This window comes from Drosophila albomicans, chromosome X (assembly GCF_009650485.2).
Source record: "Drosophila albomicans strain 15112-1751.03 chromosome X, ASM965048v2, whole genome shotgun sequence".
Classification (NCBI taxonomy): Eukaryota; Metazoa; Arthropoda; class Insecta; order Diptera; family Drosophilidae; genus Drosophila; species Drosophila albomicans.
Genome location: NC_047627.2, coordinates 21,709,896 through 21,733,436, shown reverse-complemented (window position 1 = coordinate 21,733,436; position 23,541 = coordinate 21,709,896). Strand labels below are relative to the sequence as shown.

General features: G+C 37.7%; 2 protein-coding genes across 3 annotated transcripts; both read left to right on the top strand.

Moving 5' to 3' along the window:
- Nucleotides 1-60: 60 nt before the first annotated feature.
- Nucleotides 61-16,696, top strand: LOC117575324 (small G protein signaling modulator 1). Its single transcript, XM_034259483.2, has 9 exons — nt 61-1,196; nt 10,340-10,808; nt 11,214-11,433; nt 12,153-12,870; nt 13,840-14,139; nt 14,600-15,675; nt 15,743-16,047; nt 16,109-16,386; nt 16,455-16,696. Exons 1-9 carry the CDS (start codon nt 1,178-1,180, stop codon nt 16,541-16,543), a joined length of 3,474 nt encoding a protein of 1,157 aa, XP_034115374.1. The 5' UTR covers nt 61-1,177; the 3' UTR covers nt 16,544-16,696.
- Nucleotides 16,697-20,525: 3,829 nt separating this feature from the next.
- Nucleotides 20,526-22,867, top strand: LOC117567376 (glutathione S-transferase theta-1). 2 transcript variants are annotated; one of them, XM_052008499.1, is made up of 4 exons: nt 20,526-20,626; nt 21,887-22,039; nt 22,123-22,545; nt 22,608-22,867. In XM_052008499.1, exons 1-4 carry the CDS (start codon nt 20,542-20,544, stop codon nt 22,751-22,753), a joined length of 807 nt encoding a protein of 268 aa, XP_051864459.1. In that variant the 5' UTR covers nt 20,526-20,541; the 3' UTR covers nt 22,754-22,867. The 2 variants fall into 2 exon arrangements, with proteins under 2 accessions (XP_051864459.1, XP_034103215.1); XM_034247324.2 differs by lacking the exon at nt 20,526-20,626 and adding an exon at nt 21,665-21,765.
- Nucleotides 22,868-23,541: the final 674 nt, after the last annotated feature.

Below are 23,541 nucleotides of genomic sequence, written 5' to 3'. Positions count from 1 at the left end.
CGTGGGAGCGAGATAGCATTGGCCAAAGGGCAGCGCGATAGCAAAAAGCTTCTGAAAAGCGTTACAAGTAACAGCAGGCAGCAGCAGAAGGGCTGGAGCGCGAAGAGAGCAAGAGCAAGAGCGAGCGAGCGCGAGAGAAAGAGAGTGAGAGAGAGTGGAAGAGAGTGGAAGAGGTGGCATGTGGATAGCTGCAAGCAGGCAACACCAGCAACATCAGCAACAGCAGCAACAGCAACAGCAGCAACAGCTTCGTCGCTGCTGAACTTCGTTAGCTGCTTTCAGTTTTACTTTTGAGCTGCTCGCGTACGGACGTTACGCGTTTAGCTTAACGATCCAATAAAATATAATACAAGAAAGAAAAAAAAACATACACACACGTGCACAGAGACACACACACACACACACACACAGAGAGAGAGAAAGACACACGCCTATAAACATTAAGCAGAAGAAGCTTGTTCGCCACTTTCGCGTCTGGCTCGAATCTCATTACTCTCTCTGCACTAGTTCACTGGCTCTGGCTCTGGCTCTGGCTCTGGCAATGGCAACGATAACAACAACGGCAGCAACGGCAATAACAACAGCAACAACAACAGCAACGACAACAACAACAACAGCGACAGCAGCAGCAGCAGCAACAGCTTTGCTTCAAAGCGTCAGCATGCCAAATTATTTATAAAACGCAGCCAGAGCAGAAGCAACTGGTAAATAAGCAAAACTCAGACACTCAAACAGTCAGTCAGTCAGTCAGTCAGTCAGTCAGTCAGTCAGTCAGTTAGTCAGTCAGCTAGCTAGCAGCGAAGCTAGGCATGGCCAAGTGAATGTGAAAGCGAGTACTCGCACTTTTTTTTCTTGTTATTGTGGCTGCAACAGCAACGGCAACCGCAACGTTTTGCTACGATATTACTCATACGCAGCGTTGTATGCGGATATAAAAGCAAAGGAAAGAAACCGCAAAACAAATCTGATACCCAACGCAGAGCAACCACAACAACAAGCATTCAGACAGACAGATTATAAAGTACATACTTTATATACATACGCACATACGCACACATCAACACACACACACACATTCGCACACACACACAACAACACTCTTGGAGCGAAATACAAATATATATTTTACGCGCGCTTGTGTAAACGTTAAAAGCTTCACAGCTTTGGGGCCGACAAAATGGTGCAAACAACTGCAGGTACGTTATCGAAATATTCATTTATACATTTTATGCTTATCAAACCCATTACTATGTTGTACCATATATAAGTAAGATATTCAAGCAGCACAAAATGATGATCAAATCACATACATAAAAGTCTGAATTGATTGCCTTTTGATTCGATTCAAATGCAATTGAATTTGTAATTTCAAAAGCCTTTGAATTTCGATGAAATTTGCTTAAACTAAACAAACTTGACGTTTAACAACAATTCACAAGCAACCACGCTACAATGTTGTGTTTAAGTAATCACAAAGATTGATCAAATCGCATAAAACACATTACAATGTTGTTTTTAAGTTAGCACAAAGATTGATCAAATTGCATAAACCAAAGTCTGAATTGAATGCGTTGTGATTAAATTCCTTCGCAATTGCAATGACAATTTCAACATTCATGTAATTTTGATTAAATTTGCTTATGTCTTAACAACAATTGGCAAAAACAAATACATTACTCTTGAAGTAAGAACAAAGATTGATCAAATCCTATAAACCAAAATCTGAATTGAATGCCTTTTCATTAATTTCATGTTGATGAAATGTATTTCAACTTTAACAATAATTGGCGAACAAACTCATTACTATATCATTTATAAGTAATATATTTAAGCGGCAAATCACATAAGCCAAAATCTGAATAGAATATCTTCATTTCCGTATTTTGATTGAAATTCTATTGCAATTCAATTTGATGACTTTCGCCTTAAACCTTAAACAATAATTGGTAATTATTATGGCTCATTTAAATAAGCAGCTTTGTCATCATTATACGCAGCATCAATTATAATTCGCCCCCCAGAACTACAAAATGCAATAATAATGCTGAGCACTCTGAGCACTGAGCATTACTTTTCAAGCTTGTTTGCAGCTGCAACAAATACTTAGTAGCATTAGCAGCAGAAGCAGCAGCAGTAGAAGAAGAAGAAGCAGCAACAGAAAATGCAACAACAGCTGCAGCATAAGCTGCTTAAAACTTTATTGCTGCGTTTGTGTGCAGTTAAGCTAAGCTTGCTTCCTTGCTTCCTTGCTACAGTCGCGTCCTCCACATTGAGCATGGCTGCGAAACCTACACAGTTTTTGCATTTTACTGTTGCTACTGTTGCAAATTAATTGAGCTACACATAGAGTGAAAAGCTATTCGTGTGCTGTGCATTAGCATTGGATTTGATTGAAGTGTGACGGCTGCCCTTGACTTACAAGCTGCAAATCCTCCCCCCCTCTGAACTCGTAACACGTTTTTATGAATGAACAAAAGCCAATTCAGAGAGAGAGAAAGAGACGAAAGCCAAGCCAAATGCTGTCTGTCGTGGGCGTTTGTTTATGTTGCCACTAAACTTGTACATACAAAGCGTACATACGTATGTATGTAGGCGTTTGCGTTTTCGTTTTCGTTTGCGGCTGATCTCACAATCGCTGTGGCATACTGGCTGGCAGTTAAGAGAAGCTGTGAAGCTGCAGTTAGTCAGTTAGCCAACTAAGCTGGCGGACTCGAGATACAACACGCCAGCTCTCCAACACACAAATGCCTGTCAATGGCAGAGCACAATGGCACAAATGCACGATTCGCACACGCAAGCACCGCTTAATGATGGTCAATGTCGATGTGGAAATGGAAACGAGAGATGAGATGCGAGATGCGAGTCAGCAGCAGAGTCAGCACGCATTGCAAATAGTATTCTTAAGTCTTAGCTAACAACAGTCTGTTGTGTGTGTGTGTGTGTGTGTGTGGGTTGGAGTAGGGCAGCAGAGACAGGGGCAGACTTGGCTAATGCGGGTTTCATGTGATCAACATACGCATTGCATACTTTCAGGCGCACCGAGTAAATGCCTTTGGCACGTTTTCCAACTGCGTGCGTGTCTGTCTCTGTCTACCTAACAGCCCATAAAAAGCTTCGCTTTCAAAATATGCTCTCGCATTGTCAACGCGTGTCAAACTCACATGTCACACTCGCTCCTCCTCTCCTCTGTTCTTAAACATTAAAGCTCTGGCATGCATTAAAAATGAAAAAAGAAATAATACTAAAATAAAGTAGAAATCCAGCGTCTGGCTATCATTAGTTTAATACTCATTTGACAGCTGTCAACTCGAGACTGCAATGATGAGTTTTAGTAACGAATATTTATCAAAAGCGATGCTAATAGTGATTTATGTTATGTACTTTCAGCTTTAAGATTGAGATTGGGTTAGATCAAAATCAAAAAGTGAAATACACCTTTGGTAATCGATGCCATAACAACTGAGGTTAGCAGGAAATGTCATTCAATACTGCGATGATGATTTATTTTTAGCATTTACTTGAAATGCAATTACATGTTGCGATTGCCAACGACAAACATCGAACGTCGAACGTCTAACATCTAACGTTGAATGTGCAACGCCAACGCCAATCGTTGGCAATCGTGTAATTGCAATCACAAATATTGTCGTCGAAACAATCTTGTGAAATTGCACAAACTATTTCCAGTTGAATTTCCACCCTCTACACAATTTGACCTACGAACTTCAATTAACAAGAAGCAAAAACATTTTGCAATATGCCATATAAATGCACATCCATTTACATTAAGAGCTAGGATCAAGAAATGCAATCCACGCACACACACATACACACACACACACACACAGATTGCAATATGTTCTCTGATTGCAAATTACGCATACAGTTGCCAATGTGTAAATGAACATGGAATTGCAAATTAATATGGAATTTGCAATGCGGAATTTCTGCGTTGGTGTATTGTTTCTGTATGTGTGTGTGTGTGTGTGTGTGTGATTTAATGAAACGACAGCAAAAGAGGCGAAAAGAGTTGACGTTCAATCTGGGGAATGTTTGCAGCAGTTACAGCAGCAACTGTCAACAAACCACCAACAAAAACTATCAAAAGAAAATAGCTGAAATTCCAGCCCCCAAATGTAGGCAACATTTTTCTTGAAGCTAGAAGCTTATGCAGTTTGTGACTGGAGCAAACACGATTCCTATGAGCTCATGTTAACAAATACACAGTCATTTATACATATATATATATATATATATATATATATATACACATATGTACCTTCTTAATACAATATGTATCATACATTTGACTCTAATTAATGTGCGAAATGCGCACACATTTGTACATATGAGACACACAGTCAGCAATTTTTATGCGGGCTTTGTTACTGCGGCTGCTGTCGCTGCTGATAACATTTTATTCCCCTCTCTCTTTTATTTTTGGGCAGGGGGGTGGGGTAGAAGCTCATTTGGCAACGCATAAAGCTGTTGTAAGAACAATAACGATAGCAACAACATTACTAGGACACAGCAAGGGAAACGTTTGGGAAGGGAAAAGCAACAGATGTCTGATGCCACATAGAGTCGACCCGCAGAACAAAAAAAAAACAACAAAAACAACAAAAACAAAAACCTCGAACTCAAATCCCGTAGTCGCATCTAATTAAGTGTTTATCTTAATTCGCTACAAATAATTGTCAGTTCGATGAAACTCACGTCGCATACTTAAGATGCTGCTGCTGTTGTTGAGGATGAAGATGCGTTGGATAATAAACACAGTTACTCTATAGGCTAGACACACTTACTTATTAACGGCAATGGAATCCATATTTTATGCGCGTAAACATAAATGGATTTTTATGTGCCTTTTACACTGCTCAAAAACGGCACTGCGTGAAAATAAAATGCCGCCTTGCTCCTTAACTAATTAATTGTTTTTGTATCTATTCAATATGGCAACGAATTTAAAGCAACATTTTTATATTTAAGAAATACTTTTGAATTTGAGACTTCGTTGTTTTGGCTGGCAGTTTGGTATATTTTACACTCTATGGTATTTTTTGAATGTAGTACTATGCTATATAAAAAACTTGATTGAAAATGAGAATGGTTTGAGAACTTTTCGATTCTAAGATTGAAGAATCTTGCTTTCAAATTCATGAAATTTGCGCTTGATTCTTAAAATACGAATGACATAAATTTTGGAAATGCGAATGTTGTAATTCGCTTCCTCTAAAATTAGAATCTAGTTTCTGGCGTCGTTGCTGTTAACTCAGTAAACAGAGATGCCGCAAATCATTCCAGGTTCAAACTCTAGTCGGTTTGTAGATACATATATTATGAATAACATTGAAAAAAGATTTTATTTTATTATTGAGCACGTTTTTCTGTGAATTATTTTGAATTAGCGACATGCAGTCATGATTTTAGGTATTTCATATGTAAGTCTTATATGAACCTTACATGCCAGTAAATCAAGTGAGTTGTTAGTATTAAAATAGCTGAGTCTACGATCCATTTAGTTGTTATCTTATGTGAAACCAGCTGAACGAAAAAATGAAATACATTCCATCAAGATTGGTTACCTTTTATTATACTATCTCAAATAAGAAGTGAAGTAAATTCCATCAAGATTGCTTGCATATTAAATGAGCTAGTCGTATAAAATAGCGTATTTTTATTTGTCAAAGCTAAAGCAATCTCATTTGCTGAAATTAAAAATAGCATAAATATTTCTGTTTACATTCTTTTTTGTTAATAATATAGCTAAGGGTTATATTGATTGATATGCCAACAACTTAATCTTTTTATTTAATTAATTTGTTTTCATTTTTAACTTTTTTTATCGACCTAACAACAAAGAGTATATGAGAATTCTCTAAAGTTATCTAAAATGAAATAGATATATCAAAACATGTTTTTATATTGAATAAAGATGACTCTTATATCTCTTGCTAAGCACTTTAATTCGAACTAATAATGCTTTTGGAATTATTTTTCTGTTTTAAGATAATTGCTAAATTAAACAAATTCTTGCGACAAAACAACAAATAAATTAATTTTATCGTAAAATCTATTTAATCTATAGCTTTAAGAATAACCTTTACTTATTTTGAAATTCGTTTCAGTTTATGTTTTTTTACTGTGACTTTTTCGGCACAGAATATCCCATATAGAATTAAGTTATTCCTTAAGTCGTTTTTTTGAGTGAAATTTTGTAAGCGGAAGCTTGTTTCAATGTGTTGCTATTTTTAGTTACACGCTCAATTTAAAAGTGCTATTTTATATGCAATTTAATATAAAATAAACGTAGTTTAACTAGTTAGAATTTAAGCAGACTTTCAGCAGTTGGTTAAGTTAATAAATTCGACGTTTTATTTTGGTGCTGTAACGACTTAAATCTTTGATACATTAAGTTGACATTGAATTTGCTCGCAGTGCATTTGTGCGTTGCCCTTCCCAGCAGCAAGCAGCGAGCAGTGAGCCGTCAGCAAGCCAAAGCTAAAGCCAAAGCCAAGTCGAGCAGGGTCATGACATTCAAGGGTCAAATCATTTTACGACGACGACAGCCCGAAATAAAAACAAAATTCAAAGCAACAACAACAACAATGACAACAACAACAACAAGAGCAACAGGCAGTAAGCAGAGAGCGATGAGAGAAAATAGATGGAATGTGGCTTGTGTAACGTGCATTCAGATAGAAATATGCGGGTTTATTTTAAAATTGACGCGGATAACCGTAATTAAAGTCCTCTCCACGGGAACCTGACATCATGTTGAGCCATCAATTTGGCATTTGCGGTCGAGGAAGCCTAATGAATTTACGATGATTGCAAATTAAATGCCCATTAAAAGTACAGCAAATGCCAATTGCCAATTGCCAATTGCCAACTGCGAACGAAATGCGCAATTTGATGCAATGCTTGAGAGAATCGCACAAAAATCTGGCAAATCGGTAAATCTGTAGCACGCAACTTGCGGCTTTTAAAGCACTTGCCACACACATTCCAACCACATATATAATATATATACATATATATTGTATATAATATTGTGTGTTCATCTTGTGGGCATTTGCTCTTGGGATTCCATTCCATTCCATTTCTATTAACCAAATGGAAAACTGGTCAACTTTGTTGTTGCTCTTGCTGCTTTCTCTTGGCATCCATTGGGATGCCGATGCTGATGCCGATGCCGTTTGACTTGAATGAGATGTGAGACACAGAGATTTGAAATGTTTTGCGTTTGAACTTGCGACAAATTGACTTTATGGTATTTTATTGTGGCATGGCTTCAAAGTGCTGTTGCAAACAACTATTTGCCATAAATTTAATAATGCGTTTAAAGCGTTAATGCTTCAACAGATTGCAGCAACGATTATGAAAACAAGCTAAAGTTCTTGCAAATGAGTCATCTTCGATTAGATAAATGCTTCCACATAAATTCTTAAACAGCATTAAGCAAATAGTGCGTGGGATGTGCCCAATCAATCGAACAGCTTTAGCTGAAAGATTTCTCACTTAAGTTATACACACACTGTTAAGAAAAAGTTATAATATAATACGAAGAATTGTGGTTTAAAAAGTGCGTCAAGAACACGAAAATTTTAAAGCTAGAAAACACATCTTGATAAGACCCAAGTTCTTATTAGTAAAAGGAAAAAATCTTTTTAATCTCAAGATGTGCAATCTTCTTTTTAATTCTTAAAGTAAGATTTTATTCTTAAAACGAGATGTTTTTAATTTTAATGTACAAATTTATCATAAGAATCTTAATTTAAGATTTTTTACCTCAAAAAATCCTATTTCAATAATTTTGCAATCTAAAAATCTCATTTCAATATTGATTTCTTTCTCTAGTGTATTTTTAAAGCCAAAAATTTTATTATAAGCCCAAAAAAATAGTACACTATATTTTAAAGTTTTTTATTTTTAGTATAAATTTTATAATTTATTGTTTTATCATTTAATTAGCGAATTCAATTATTCAGTTCAGTTAATCACTTTAACTTGTTAAGTTCTATGAAGGAAAACACTCATGGCTATTTAAAAATATTATAGGAATTTCGATATTATTACAGAATTTTGTAACCTAAATCATATATTTTTGGTCTTATTTAGAGAATTTTGTATTCTTCAGACCAATGTTCTTAGTTTTAAGAATTTGTTCTTAAAGTAATCGAAAGTAACTTAATTCATTCACTTACTGCTTGAATGCGATATCAATCGAACAGCTTTAGATAAAAGATTTCTTAATTAAATCTTGTAATCAAATATTTATGGTTTTATTTTGAGAATTTGATATTCTTCAGACCAATGTTCTTAGTTTTAAGAATTCGTTCTTAAAGAAATCGAATGTAACTTAATGTCAATCGAACAGCTTTAGATAAAAGATATCTTACTCAAATCGTACTCAAAAAGTTGTAAATCAGCGAAACCAAGTTCTTCTCGCATGCGATATCATTTCAAATTAAAAATTTATCAAGCTACTGATTCACAAGCTAAGCGACGAGTGCCATCTATATTACATGTGTTTGCATTCATTTGATGTGCAAACAGGAGAGGAGAGGCAAATAAACAAATGAAAGAACCGCATGTCAAATAGCAGAAAATACTCGGGGAAAATGTAACAAAAGTGTGATCTATGCACTTTGTGTTTGTATTTGCAATCTATTTCATTTCCCATCTCTCGGTCTCGGTCTTGGTCTCGGTCTTGCTCTCTTTGTGTTGGTTTTTCTTCTTTTCTGCATAAATTAAGTTGTTCAAACTTTGTCCTTTGGCTGCCCTCAAGCATTTTGCTGCTGTGCATTTAAATACTAATTACTTGCCCTACTAAAAAATACATATATAGAGAGAGAGAGAGAGAGAGAGAGAGAGAGAAAGAGCTGTGTGTGTATGTGGCAAATGTGTGAATGGTGGAACAAAGAAGATGCAATTAAACAACAGTTCAGCACTTCAGACACTCTCGCTCCACGATGTTCTGTTCACGGCAAGTGACGCCACCCGGCTAGACGCTCCAGACAACAGCATGTTGCATTCGTGGCATTCGTTTACGCATTTTATTTCACCATGTGGCGACTGCCTGCCATTTGCCATCTGCCTCCTCCCGCCTCCCCTCTTTAGCCACACTCTGCTGGCCAGACGGGCAGCGAGTTGTCGCCAAAAGCGACACCCAACTGGGTGCAACAGCTGCTTCAGTCTACACACACACACACACACACACACACACACACACACACACACACACACACACACACACACACACACACACACACACACACACACACACACACACACACAGACACACACAAGGGGCATGTGTACATACATATATACTACATATTTATTATGTGCTTGCAAATGTATGCAAAATGTTGACCGTTTAGCATTAAGTAAATATCTCTCTCTCTTTCTCCAACGCTCCTGCTTTCTCGTTCGCTCAAAGTAACTTGCTTGAAAGAATGTCAAAGTGCTAAGGAAGACAAAAAAAAAAAAAGGAAAACTGCGTGACATTTCATTTAGTATTTGGCAGAGATTCTTTTCATTAAAAATGCGAGCAAGATTAAGAAGAAGGAGAGACCGAGGCAAACCCAGCTCAGACCCTACTCTTGGACGGACGCTGCCTGACAACCTGTCCGCCAATTATAACTATCTTTCATCGTCACATCCTTGGCACACACACACACACATACACATTGGTTCGCATTTCCATGTGGCTATGTGGCTGGGTGTGTGTGGCAATGGCAAAGCATTAATGAAAATGAAATTATACGTAGCCGGAAGCCATCATGAATTTTGAGTGCAAATGCCATTAGCATTCGCGAAGGATGCGACGGACAGCAAACTCGCTTCTTGCTGACCAACAGCAGCTACTAGGCGAGGAGAAGGTCGGTCGGGGTCAGGCGGGTCACACGGGGCGTATGTTTTAATTTCATGTAGCGCGTTGATGGCTACCAGGGGAGGCTGTCAACACATGTTGAACATATTGAGTTTCCAAACGCGCAACGAGCAAAAACGGGGCGCGACGCAACAATAGACGCCGCCGGACAATAAGGCGGGCCACAGTCACAGCCACAGCCAGCGACCAGCGACCAGAGTCAGAGTCAGAGCCAGAACGAAGTTTTGGAGCAAAGTCGTCGTCGTCGTGGCTGTGATTTGGTTTTACGGCCCCGCGGGGTTTTTGCCGTTGCGTTGCGTTCGCATTTTATGAGATTCGCGTGGCACACACACACCCACACACACACACACACACACACACACACACACACACACACACACACACACACACACACACACACACACACATAGAGAGAGTTAATGTTTACTCACATTCACACAGATGGCGTCGACTTAAAGGAGCGGCTCATTGCGAGCGTCAAGAAGGAGGTGAAACAACTAATGGAGGAGGCGGTCACCAAGAAGTACGTTCATGAGGAGAGCAGCTCGGTGACCTCGCTCTGTGCCGCCGTCGAGGCATGCCTCAGTCAGGGGCTGCGGCGACGTGCTCTCGGCTTGTTCAAGACATCATCGACCACCGCATTGTTGCATAAGATTGCCAAAACATGCGCGGAGGCGGAGCACATTAGCAAAATGGTGCAGGAGATCGAGTCGAATGATCCCAATAAGCGTTCGTCGTCGAGCAGCGACAGCTTCAATCGACCACCGATGCTCAAGAAGGGCAGCAGCAATTCAATGTCCACAGCCACAGCGACGTCATCATCGACAGTGACCAGTTCAGCTTCCGCTTCGGCCTCGATCTCGGTCTCCATCAGCGCCAGCAATTCCAGCATGTCGTTGGCCAACATGAAGTGAGTGATGCAGCATTTCATCTTAAATATTCTATCATATTCATCTTCATTCTATTTTATTTCTTACTTTATTTTCTATTATTTTTTGTATTTTTTATTTTTTTAATTATAACTTTGTTTTATTTTAACATTATTTGATTTGGTTTTGTTTTAACTTCATCTTATTTTATTTAATTTTATATTGATTTAATTTAACTTTATTTTATTTATTTTTGTTTAAGTTTTTTTATTTAATAATGTTTAATAATTATTTGTTGAAATGAGTAGTAGAATATTTAATCTAAAAAATCAATTCTTTTTTTTTTTTGAATGTTTTAATTTTTCAATTATTAATCGCGTATGTCGTTAGCACTGCTATTTCAATGTTCACAGCTGATTGTTAATTAATTCTCAATACCTTTGCAGATATCTGTGGATACGCTTGGCGCTTTACGAGAAACGTTTGACCAAGATCATCGAGTATTTGGTCAGCAATGCTCAGAGCTATTACGACCGTGATTCTCTTGTTGCCGATCCCGATTATGGCTCCATTCTCAGCTCCCTGCTCGTGGGTCCTTGTGCTCTGGAGTTCACACGCGCCAAGACAGCCGATCACTACTGGACAGATCCGCATGCCGATGAGCTGGTGAGTCCGAACAATATGCAAAGCTATGCATCAGATAGTCAAAATATAACATCTGCATTAAGGCTTCAATTTAGTGAATATTATGTCTGAAAAACGAAGTTAAATAAGTAAAATTACATTATACAACTTGTATAGCATTGCTTATGAGTAGTAATAATGAATGATTATTATAAGCAAAACAAAAATTTTACCTCAAAGTCAGCTAAAGAGAGGCAATTTAAAAATGTTATTTTCTTGAAGCTTTAAAGTAGAAATTTCAGACAATTTAGAATGGGATTAATGAAAAGGAATTAGGAAAGTTTTAAAGCTCTTATATGGAACTATCTTTGAGTACTTAACCATTCGTCTCATAATTAACTATAAAATATGTGTAATATATAAATAATAGTAAATGAGCACAGCAATTTTATTTAAAGGTTCATTTAAAGTTATAAATGATGCATTTACTGAAAGCTTTGGTTAATATTTGACTGTGTTGTTAAGGTGCTAGTTTTAGCTAATTCAGATTCTCCAGTTACATAAATCTATAAATTTCCTTTTATTATTTTTAATTTAAAATTAGAGGTGTATATTAGGTACTAGCAAATAATTAGGCCTTGAACTCTATTTAAGGTTACTATTTTTTGATTTAAGATTTAGTTATATTTAAGATCTATATTAAAATGTAAATTAGAGAATATAGTTGAAACGTATTGAATTGTTGCCTTTGCATTTTCCAGGTACAACGACATCGCATCAGCTGTCGTCGATCATCCTCGACTTGTTCGCGACCAGCTATCATAAATTTCAAGCGCAGTTTGAACACCAGCTCTGACGATGCCAGCAGCTGTTCATTCAAATCGATTGCGTCGGCCAGCGTGGCCAAGGACTATGTGGAGTCGCTGCATCAGAATGCAAAGGCCACACTGCTCTATGGGAAGAACAATGTGCATGTCCTGCCCAAGGATGTTGCCGAACTGATGCCCGGCTATCTCAGTCTGCATCAACACATTCAAACGTTGACCATCAAATGGACACCAAATCAACTGATGAATGGCTACAACGAATCCGAGGAGGAGGAAATCGACAAGGAAGCCTTCTGGGCATATGCACTCAACATCAACGTCGATGAAATCGTCTATGTGCATTGCCATCAGAGTCGCGGCGAGGACAGCGGCGGCACTGTCATCCTCGTCGGTCAGGATGGCGTTCAACGTCCTCCGATACACTTCCCCGAAGGCGGACACATGCAGCAGTTTCTCAGCTGCCTGGAGACGGGTCTGTTGCCACATGGCCAGCTGGATCCTCCGTTGTGGTCGCAACGTGGCATTGGCAAGATGTTTCTCTGGCCCAAAAGCATGCGTCGACGCATTCTGCCCTCGGTCATGGAGTCTGTGGATGAGACACCTATTGATTATGTGTTTCGCATTGTCAGCAAAAGTCGACACGAAGAGTTTGGTAAGTTTTCTTATTTGCTTTTCGATTTACTATAACTCACATAAAGACTATAAGTCGAATTGAAAGTTACACTCGAATGCATCCGAATTCCTAAGTGCTTCGATAGCAAACATATTGACAAATTACGTACAGCGAATTGTCCATAAAGCGAAAGAAAAGAGCATATGGTTAGAACTCTACTTATTATGAATTAATGCGAAAGCATAAAGAAAGCGATATATACTATAAATTTGTAGTCTAAAAAAAAGTATGCTTAAAATTTGCTAGAGTTTTTTTATAAAGAAATTATTTCACTTTTCTGGGTACTTCAAAAGTTGAAAATTCATTGAAAAAAATCGTAAATTGAGATTAAATTTATTTTTATCCTTTGTCTGTTACTGAACAGATTTATTGAAAAATTCATAGTATACCTAGAATTTGAAATACATTTCTTAAGAAAGAATTCTTTATATCGCTTTTTATATACTCTATTTTATTTCAAGTTATTATGCACATCTAGAGAACATCTAAATGACCTATTTTCACTCCTTATTGCTATTAATCTTAAATGTTTAGTTCTGTATAATTACTCCAAAGCAAGTTTCACTGTCCAGGAGGTCAGAACAAGAAATTTCAATTTCAATGAGAGTTAAGACGAACGACGGGGCTTAAAAGCCAGCTGCCATCGTGGCAGGAGGAACAAGGATAAGGTCGTTGTCCTACTTGAAAGCAGGAGAAAAGGAGGAAATAGCAATGCGTGATATGCTATGCCAAGGAACGTTAATTAAATTGTAAAATGCAGATGACCTAAAGAAAGCATGTAATAGGGTGCTTAAAATGTATTTGTTCCCACTAGGGACCCTCTAGCTTAGGCTTGATTTGGGCAGTGAATTTGGGTGGACTTGTATTAGAGAATCAGTTTTTGAAATAAGAAGAACATGTATTTGTTGATACCTTATTTTTAAACTCATTTCTCTTTCCTATCCATAGCTGCAACACACTCGATTCTGGACTTTGTTCGCAGCACGCCAAGACGCGCTCAACTGAGCAGCTGCTCCACCACGGGCAGCAGCGATTGCTCCAACAAGAGCTTGTCCATCGATCAGTATCCGCTAGAATCGCCATTGCTGCAACAACACAACCAGAGCACCAGCATCGAGATGGTCTGCTCCACAATGCGTCGTCAGATCATCTCGCGGGCCTTCTATGGCTGGCTCGCCTACTGTCGGCATCTTTCCACAGTGCGCACTCACTTATCGGGACTTGTGCATGGACGCATAACACCGGAGAGTAAGTTTGCCAATTCTTTAAGATCAGATCAGTTGAATAGTTGCATACGATTGCATTCTTATTTCGTTATTTGTATAATATAATAAACAAACAAGAGAGAAGCAGGAGAGAATTCTCAAAATAAGCTGAATTATCAGTTAAACATATTTAAAGAGTACAACAAATATTTCTATATTATGCTAATCAGTGATTTTATACTGTCAACGGAATATAATTATAGAATTGTACCTAATAGAACTTCTTCTAGATAGATGAAACTGTTTTGTTAACAGGAATGTTAACTATAAATAACAGATTTGTTAAATTGCATTGTTAATATCTGTTCTTCAACAAAATTATAGACTTTCAGCTCAAATCAATTCTCACCACAGATTCCTTTGAAATCAACTATAAGTCATTGTTTTGCTTTCACTATTTCCTTCGGTTAACCCCAAATCTTCGTTGCGTATTGTTCTTCAAGTGAAAACCGATGAGGAAGGTCTGACCAAAGAACGCTGGGAGCAGCTCAATGCTGATGGCATGCTAACGAACTCGACAGAGTTCTATCGCCTCATCTATTTTGGTGGCGTTCAGCCGGAGCTGCGCAAAGATGTCTGGCCATATCTGCTGGGACACTATGCGTTTGGCACCACGCAGGAGGAGCGACAGAAGCAGGACGAGACGTGCAAGCATTACTACGAGACCACAATGAGTGAATGGCTGGCGGTGGACGCCATTGTGCAGCAGCGGGAGAAGGAGAAGACGGCACGAGCGGTGGCCAAGCTCAGCTCGGGCAGCAACAGCGGCAATGAGCGCACTGTGCGTGCTGCTGATCTCGAGGCTGGCGGCGAACTGGAGAACGAAGTCTTTGAGGATATTTCGGATATTTCCGATCCGGGCGATCTAGAGTTTGACGACGAGCAGCGACAGCAGCAGCAGCAACAACAGCAAAGCCAGGAGGCATCTTCAGCGGTCAGCGCTACGCATCTGAGTGTTAAACCAATACCACGAGCAATGAAAACGAGCACAGACTCCGGACATGTGGACGAAGGACTCGATGAGCTAGATGAGGAGGAGGAGGAGGAAGACGAAGAAGAGTTTGCAAAGAAGCCAGAGGAAAAACAGCAGTCCGCAGACGAAGCTGCTGCACTCGAATCGAAAGCAGTGTCCGAGAAGGAACCACAACCACAACAACAACAACAGCCAAGCTGTTCAACTTCGACGGCATCCTCGTATGAAACCGTTGGCGGTGCACCACAACCGAGTGAATCTCGAGGCGTGCTCAGTCCGGAGTTTCTAAGCGCCGATGATCTGCAGGCTCAACTACCTCATGACGAGGACACTGTGAAGTCAACACAACAGGCAGCTGTCATCATAACGAACGCTTCAGTGGACATTGCCAGCTGGGAGCGCACTACGAAAACAGATGGCGATAATCAAATGCCGCCACTTACCGAGCAATTGGAGAGCACCGGAAGTGCTGGCAATATGGATGCACTACAGCAGCCAAAGTCTGCCTGCGCCTCGCCGGCCAGCTCAAACGGAGGTGTATATAGCGTAAGTTTTTCTCCCATATTATGCGCTTAGCATTCGCGGTAACAAGCATCACTTTATTTCCCGACAGAGTGAACTGCTGGAACAGTTCGGTTTGAATCTGCATCGCATTGAGAAGGATGTGCAGCGTTGCGATCGCAACTATTGGTACTTTGCCAACGAGAATCTGGACAAGCTGCGCAATGTGATATCCACATACGTGTGGGAGCACCTCGACATTGGCTACATGCAGGGCATGTGCGATCTGGTTGCTCCACTTCTGGTTATCTTCGACGATGAGTCGCTCAGCTACAGCTGCTTCTGCAAGCTCATGGAGCGCATGATCGAAAACTTTCCCAGCGGTGGTGCGATGGACATGCACTTTGCCAACATGCGGTAAGTAAATGGAAAGATTACACATTAGAGGATCATTATTTACTTTCTTCTTTGAACGCAGTTCCCTCATTCAAATACTCGACTCGGAGATGTACGATTTGATGGACTCGAATGGCGACTACACGCACTTCTACTTCTGTTACCGCTGGTTCCTCTTGGACTTTAAACGCGAGCTCATCTATGACGATGTCTTTGCCACCTGGGAGGTCATCTGGGCGGCCAAGCACATTGCATCCGGACATTTTGTGCTCTTCCTGGCGCTGGCGCTGCTCGAAACCTATCGCGACATCATCTTGTCCAACAGCATGGACTTTACCGATGTCATCAAGTTCTTCAATGGTATGCCTTGATCTATATCGCATTTGTGCTTGTAACTTATGCTAATATAATCCTTAAATCCTTTTTAGAAATGGCCGAGCGACACAATGCTCAGGCGGTCCTTCAGCTGGCTCGGAGTCTAGTGTTGCAGCTGCAAATGATCATTGAGAACAAGTAGATCTAGTTGAGGAAAGAATCATATATAGTGTATAGAAATGTGTAGATGCATCCAAATATTGTAGACATACTATAGACACTTTATCTATGTTTGCCAAAACTCCCTGACAGCCACAGATTCCCCCTCAAGAGGCACAAATCCGAACTGTAACTGTAACTGGTAACTGTAACTGTAACTGTAACTGTAACTGTAACTGTAACTGTAACTGTAACTGTAACTGTAACTGTAACTGTAACTGTAACTGTAACTGTAACTGTAACTGTAACTGTAACTGTAACTGTACTGTAACTGTAACTGTAACTGTAACTGTAACTGTAACTGTAACTGTAACTGTAACTGTAACTGTAACTGTAACTGTAACTGTAACTGTAACTGTAACTGTAACTGTAACTGTAACTGTAACTGTAACTGTAACTGTAACTGTAACTGTAACTGTAACTGTAACTGTAACTGTAACTGTAACTGTAACTGTAACTGTAACTGTAACTGTAACTGTAACTGTAACTGTAACTGTAACTGTAACTGTAACTGTAACTGTAACTGTAACTGTAACTGTAACTGTAACTGTAACTGTAACTGTAACTGTAACTGTAACTGTAACTGTAACTGTAACTGTAACTGTAACTGTAACTGTAACTGTAACTGTAACTGTAACTGTAACTGTAACTGTAACTGTAACTGTAACTGTAACTGTAACTGTAACTGTAACTGTAACTGTAACTGTAACTGTAACTGTAACTGTAACTGTAACTGTAACTGTAACTGTAACTGTAACTGTAACTGTAACTGTAACTGTAACTGTAACTGTAACTGTAACTGTAACTGTAACTGTAACTGTAACTGTAACTGTAACTGTAACTGTAACTGTAACTGTAACTGTAACTGTAACTGTAACTGTAACTGTAACTGTAACTGTAACTGTAACTGTAACTGTAACTGTAACTGTAACTGTAACTGTAACTGTAACTGTAACTGTAACTGTAACTGTAACTGTAACTGTAACTGTAACTGTAACTGTAACTGTAACTGTAACTGTAACTGTAACTGTAACTGTAACTGTAACTGTAACTGTAACTGTAACTGTAACTGTAACTGTAACTGTAACTGTAACTGTAACTGTAACTGTAACTGAATTATTCCTCAATGTTATGTACGTAAATGATCGTTAAATGTTATACCCATATCCCCAAACCAATTGAAAACAGGGGCTGAAAACGTAAAAGACTATAAAGTAAATCTAAATCTAATACACTGTAAAAAGAAATCAGCATTTCCAAATATTTCAGATCGTATTTATCAATCTACAAGTTAGAAAGATGTGTGTAATTTTTTTTTTGTAAATCCAAACTAAAAACAATCACAGAAATTGATGTAAGAAATTAGAGTGCAATTTAATTACAATAATATACAATGTGCAACTCAATACATACATATATATGTATATATATATCTATATTTAAATATATATACACACAAAGTTGCCGATAGTTGGAAGAAAATGAATATATTTATATAATCAAAGTCATTCTGTCAAAAGAATTCAAATGGAAATTATGTACCAAGTGGAAAACTGACTGCAAACATCAGTTAATATTAAGTACCTTATATTATACATATATGAATATTGTTATGTATTAAACAGAACGAAGGATTGAGATAGAGACCATAAATCGATTTGCCAAAAAGCGAAACAATGTTAATAAGAGCAACTGTTAATCAATATACATAGTTTTAGTGGTATCTTTTCGGCTTTTATCATATTATAATCTTATTGTTTTCATCTTATATGTCCTCTTGAATATGCACATTCACAAACCTAAGTTTGTATATTAATTATGTATTATGTATGTATATCTCAACTGTATTTGCTTATATTATAAATATGAAAATATTTGAGAGATTTTAATTAACTAGAACAAATGAAATATGATGAATTTCTAAATGTTGGATTCTTAGATAAGTTGCTTGTTTTCGAAAAAAGACTCATAACTCAATTGATGATCATGAATTTGAAAATTGAAAATACCGACAAAAAAAGAGATGTCCTTTCGAAGAAGGATTGCCCTTATAAACCCAAAACGATCCCACACAAGCAGTAGCTATAAAGTTTCAATTGCAATTTGCAACCTTGTCACTAACTGCTTAGTAGCGCCATCTATGTTTCGTTGGCGATGAGTATTTAAATTAGTGCAGCACAGCAATACAAGATTTTATGGCATACTTTTAGGATCAAAAATTGCTGCCACCAAATAAGCAAGTCACTTGCTGTTTATTTGCTTGCTGCTCATTTATGTTCGCCTGGTATTTCACCTACTCACTTGGAACTTTTTCACCGTTTGCGGCTGCTTTAAGAGGTCAAGAACAGCAACAGAAGACGGCAAAAACTGCACAGTCAGCAAATGAAATACTAGGAGAACATAAATTAGCAGCAAGTAGAGCTCCAGTACGTCACTTACTAAATTAGTGGCACCATCCATTTGGGCGCCAATTTAAAATTTAAAAGTAACCGACAAAAAGAACAAATCAGTTAAAATTCAAAAATTTTTTTTTTACATTGTGTCTCGGCCATTTGAAGGACGATCGGGATGTCCCTTGGCGCAAGGATTGTTCTTATGAAAACAAGCTAATTGGCGTACTTAAAAGGACGAAAGTTCTTACAGGACTCGAAATAAAAGGACTTTTTTGTGAACTGAAAATTAGGTATATCTCGGCCATATTCGCTCTAATCCTTGCAAGTTCTGTGTCAATCGAAGTCATTTGATGAGAGCTATCGTCGTACCAAAGGACATTCAATCGAGGGAGTTCGTCCTTGTGATCCTAGTAATGCAACTCCTTTGAAATTGTGGTTTATTTTGAAATATTTACTCCTTAAAGTATGCAATGCAATTTGAAAACTCAACATTTTAAGTTGGTGCTGCAAAACTTTATTTGTAGCATACTTTGAGGCTGAAATTTAAGTAGTCATTGCCCCACTCAGCACAAGTTAAGTGACTTCCTGTATTTCTGCTTACTGTTCACTTCTGTTCGCCTAGTATTTCACCAGCTGACTTACCGTTAATAACGTCTTGAAGTGGCCAACATCTGTCGTTTGTTTTTGCATTGAAGACTTAAATTAGCGCTTTAAAAAATTAAATATTGTTACTGCGGCCTTTGCGCGCCATTTGTTTTTTTTTTCCTTTTTTTTTTTTTGCCATATCTTAGCCCATTTCTTTTGGATCTTGCAAGAACATTCTTTTTCGTTACCAGAATTACATTCAATGGTTTTAAAAGATAATATTTAGTAATACTGTTGACAGTAAAAATGTGTAAAAAGCTTGAAACTGGAAAAAGACCTTTAAATGTCAAACTCTAAACGCCGCATTTACATAGCTTAGTTCGGAAGGTAAGTACGTAAGTAAAATACATTAGAAAATATAAAAAAAAAATAGATGTGACAGCAACAAGTGAAGGAGCTACTTTCATCTCATTTATATTGCAAAATTTGTTTTCATTCATTACTATTTATATTATTGCTATATATGCATGTATATACACAGTTTATTATCCGGCCAATAATTTCGCTTAATCGTTTACCTCACTTTTGGAATAATCTTAATAATCAGGCAATGAATGACGGACGGCGCGAGTAAAGTTCTGTTTCCATGGGTTTGTTTTTGGAATACATCAGCTGATCCGGCTAATATAAAAATCGAGCGATATACAAATTGAAACCGAGCAATGCAATGGCATAAACAAACGTCCTCATATCAGTAAGTCATACGATAACCGGTTAGAACCTGGTTTCCTGAGCTGATTTGCCATTGCTATCTTAGCTGCTATGTCCGATACTAGTCTATATATTATATACGAAAATATACATAGTCAACAGCTTGTACATTTGTTTTCTTATTTTTAGTTTTATTTGTATTTCGCGGTCATAAGAAGCCAGATTAATTTATTGTGGTATAAAAGGGTGGGGTAGCAATGGATTTGATTGACTTCTCAATTCGAACTCAAAAATGGCGTCACATTTGGCCGGTTTACTTGGTCTAAGCAATGATGAGGACAACGTTGTTCCATTTACGCCGAAGAAAGGATTGCGTGGTAAGGTTTCAATTCAAATATGCTGTTGTGAAAGGTCAAAAGTTCAAGTGGAAAGTGTTTTTACAAAGATTGTGTTATCTATAATAGACTGCAGTTTTATAAATAGTAAATTGATTCCCCATGGTAGAGTGACCGTCATGGTATGTAATGTTTATACATATGTACATACATATGTAGATGCTATAATGGATTGTGATAACCATGTTGATCATGCACTTCACTTGTAAATTCTTTTGTGTTAAGTGCAGAAATATGTAGGACTGTGAGAAAAATTTATGATTTTATGGGAAATATTTTCAAAGTTCATAAAACATATCAAGTTCCAAAGAAACACTTATTGAATAATGAGTTGTGAATAATAAACTGTAATAAAAAAAGGATTTTTCCATGGGAAATATTATTGAAGTTCATAGAACATATCAAATTATCAGCATTTTATTGTAATTAATTTAATTTACTTAAACAATCTCAATTTCAACTGAAGAATTGCCTAATAAAAAAATATTTCAAATTTCAAACCAAGTTCCAAGAAAGTATTTATTGAACAACTATTTGAATTTTATTTTACTCAAAAAAGTTTCAATTTTAACCAAAGAAAGTGTTTAAATCGCATTCAAAATCGAAATGCAGCTATACATTACGTATACTTAATATAAAATGTATATATGATTAAATTTCTTTCAGTGTGTTGTTGATTTTTCATACTTGTTTGTAAATTGTCTTTATTTGCAAATCAGTCGAAGACTGAACAAACAACAACGTTAACCCACTAAATCTGATAAACTTACCTATATTGCGTAGTCTGAATTTTCATTCATATTTTCAAAGCTTCACAGAACGGGAAAGCTTTATCAAATACGGTACGCACAGGAAATAAGTTTAATTAAATGAAATATTTGCTCGCATCGTCTTCAATTAGTTGCCGCAATTCTTTGCCATCCGCCGAGGGTTAAACATAGTAGGCACAGTAAAAGCTCTCATCCATTCGATAAGCAACTCGCTCACTCTCTGCAAAAAAATATCGCCATATTCTTCTCATCCGCTCAGTGACAAAGCTTTTGTAGCTTTGCTCTTCTTACTCGCGAACAGTTGAGTTTAGTCGCTAGCGAGCGGTGCTTGTGGGAAGTGTTTAGCTTAAGGTGAGTGTCGGCAGATCGATCAATCGATCGATCGGTAAAGTTGCGTGAACTTTGGACCATTTGTTTTGTTTACATGCTTTCGGATTCGGAGCATACTTAAACTCTGCTTGCACTTTTGTAGGTACTCGTAGGCAGGTAACAAATCTGGATGTTGAAAAGATGTCTTCGCTGCGCTTCTATTATGATCTAATGTCACAGCCCTCGCGGGCATTGTTTATCATATTTCGGCTAAGCGGCATGCAGTATGAGGATTGTGTTGTTCAACTTCGGAATGGTAGGTTGAACTTTTGGGTTAATCTAATCGATACGCATTATCTGCATAATACGACTTTGCACTTTGGCACTCTCGGTGAACAGGTGAACATCTGACAGATGAGTTCAAGCACAACATCAATCGGTTTCAGCGTGTGCCCTGCATCAATGACAATGGCTACAAGCTGGCCGAAAGTGTTGCCATCTTGCGGTATCTCAGTGCCAAGGGCAAGATCCCCGAGCATCTGTATCCCAAGTATTTTGTGGATCAGGGACGTGTCGATGAGTTCCTCGAGTGGCAGCACAACACGATCCGTGTGACTTGTGCCCTCTACTTCCGTACGATCTGGCTTGATCCATTGCTGACCGGGCGCACACCCACAGAGGCGAAGATCGAGACATTACGCATCCATATGGAACGCAATCTGGATATCATCGAAGAGGTTTGGCTGGCCAAAAGTGAATTCCTAACGGGCTCCTCGCTCACAGTAGCCGATATATTTGCTGCTTGCGAAATTGAACAGACACGTAAGTTAGATCGACAATATTCTAATAGCTATATCCATATTTAATAATACAATTTCTACTAGGCATGGCCGACTACGATGTACGTATCAAGTATCCGAAGATACGTGCGTGGCTAAAACGCGTTCGACAATCCTGCAATCCCCACTATGATACGGCTCATCATTTTGTTTATAAGATATCGGGCACTGGACCACAAGCCAAGCTTTAAATGCATTTAAATAACATTATTTTGTTTTGTAAATATCGTATTATACATATCATCGTTATGGTTAAGTTATTTCATCGTTAAAGCGTAGCAAATAAATGTACAAATGATTGGATACTTCTTTTTGGAAAATAATATTTCCTTGGTTTTGGAGATATTACTGAATTTACTTGTGTATCTAATGAATTTATTTTTGTATGTTTCATCAGTCAAATAAGAAATTCTAATACAAGAATATATATTTAAAAAATATGCAGTTAATTACGGAATACATTTTTGCCATTTGAAGTTTAGGAAATGATATTGAACTAATTTTGATTTCCTACAAAAATACATTTTTAGATTCAGTTAGGGAGTTGAACGTCTGCCGAAATAAACACAATTCAATGCAATAATGTCATTTACTAACCAGATAACAGATGTTTTAAATTTCTGTAGTATAAGAATCGGCAACCGGCTAAAAAATCGAATTTGAAGAGAAAATCAAAGACAATACACACTTTCCTGGATAAGCTCATTTAATTCCCAATATAGTATGTTCTTCAATGGGGTTTACAACTTGAACTACATATTTTCTTATGCAAATGTATAATGTAAATAAATAAATGGCGGGTCAAAAAAAAAAAGAATCAAAAGAAAAAACATGTGTTCGCTTTACAAGTATTCTTATTATCTTCTTTTATTGTGTCGTCATTGTTGCTTTTATAAATTCACATTTATTAAAAAAAAATACAATTTTAAAAAATAACTACCTAAAACTAACAAAAAATAGTAATAATATATAATATAAT

What these genes read in the sequence shown, in the direction of transcription:
- LOC117567376 (XM_052008499.1), top strand. Translation starts at nt 20,542, where the DNA reads ATGGCGTCACATTTGGCCGGTTTACTTGGTCTAAGCAATGATGAGGAC. An exon ending in TGTTGTTCAACTTCGGAATG is followed by an intron (nt 22,040 to 22,122) that starts GTAGGTTGAACT and finishes CTCGGTGAACAG; the next exon opens with GTGAACATCTGACAGATGAG. An exon ending in TTGCGAAATTGAACAGACAC is followed by an intron (nt 22,546 to 22,607) that starts GTAAGTTAGATC and finishes AATTTCTACTAG; the next exon opens with GCATGGCCGACTACGATGTA.
- LOC117575324 (XM_034259483.2), top strand. An exon ending in ATGTCGTTGGCCAACATGAA is followed by an intron (nt 10,809 to 11,213) that starts GTGAGTGATGCA and finishes ATACCTTTGCAG; the next exon opens with ATATCTGTGGATACGCTTGG. An exon ending in CAAACGGAGGTGTATATAGC is followed by an intron (nt 15,676 to 15,742) that starts GTAAGTTTTTCT and finishes ATTTCCCGACAG; the next exon opens with AGTGAACTGCTGGAACAGTT.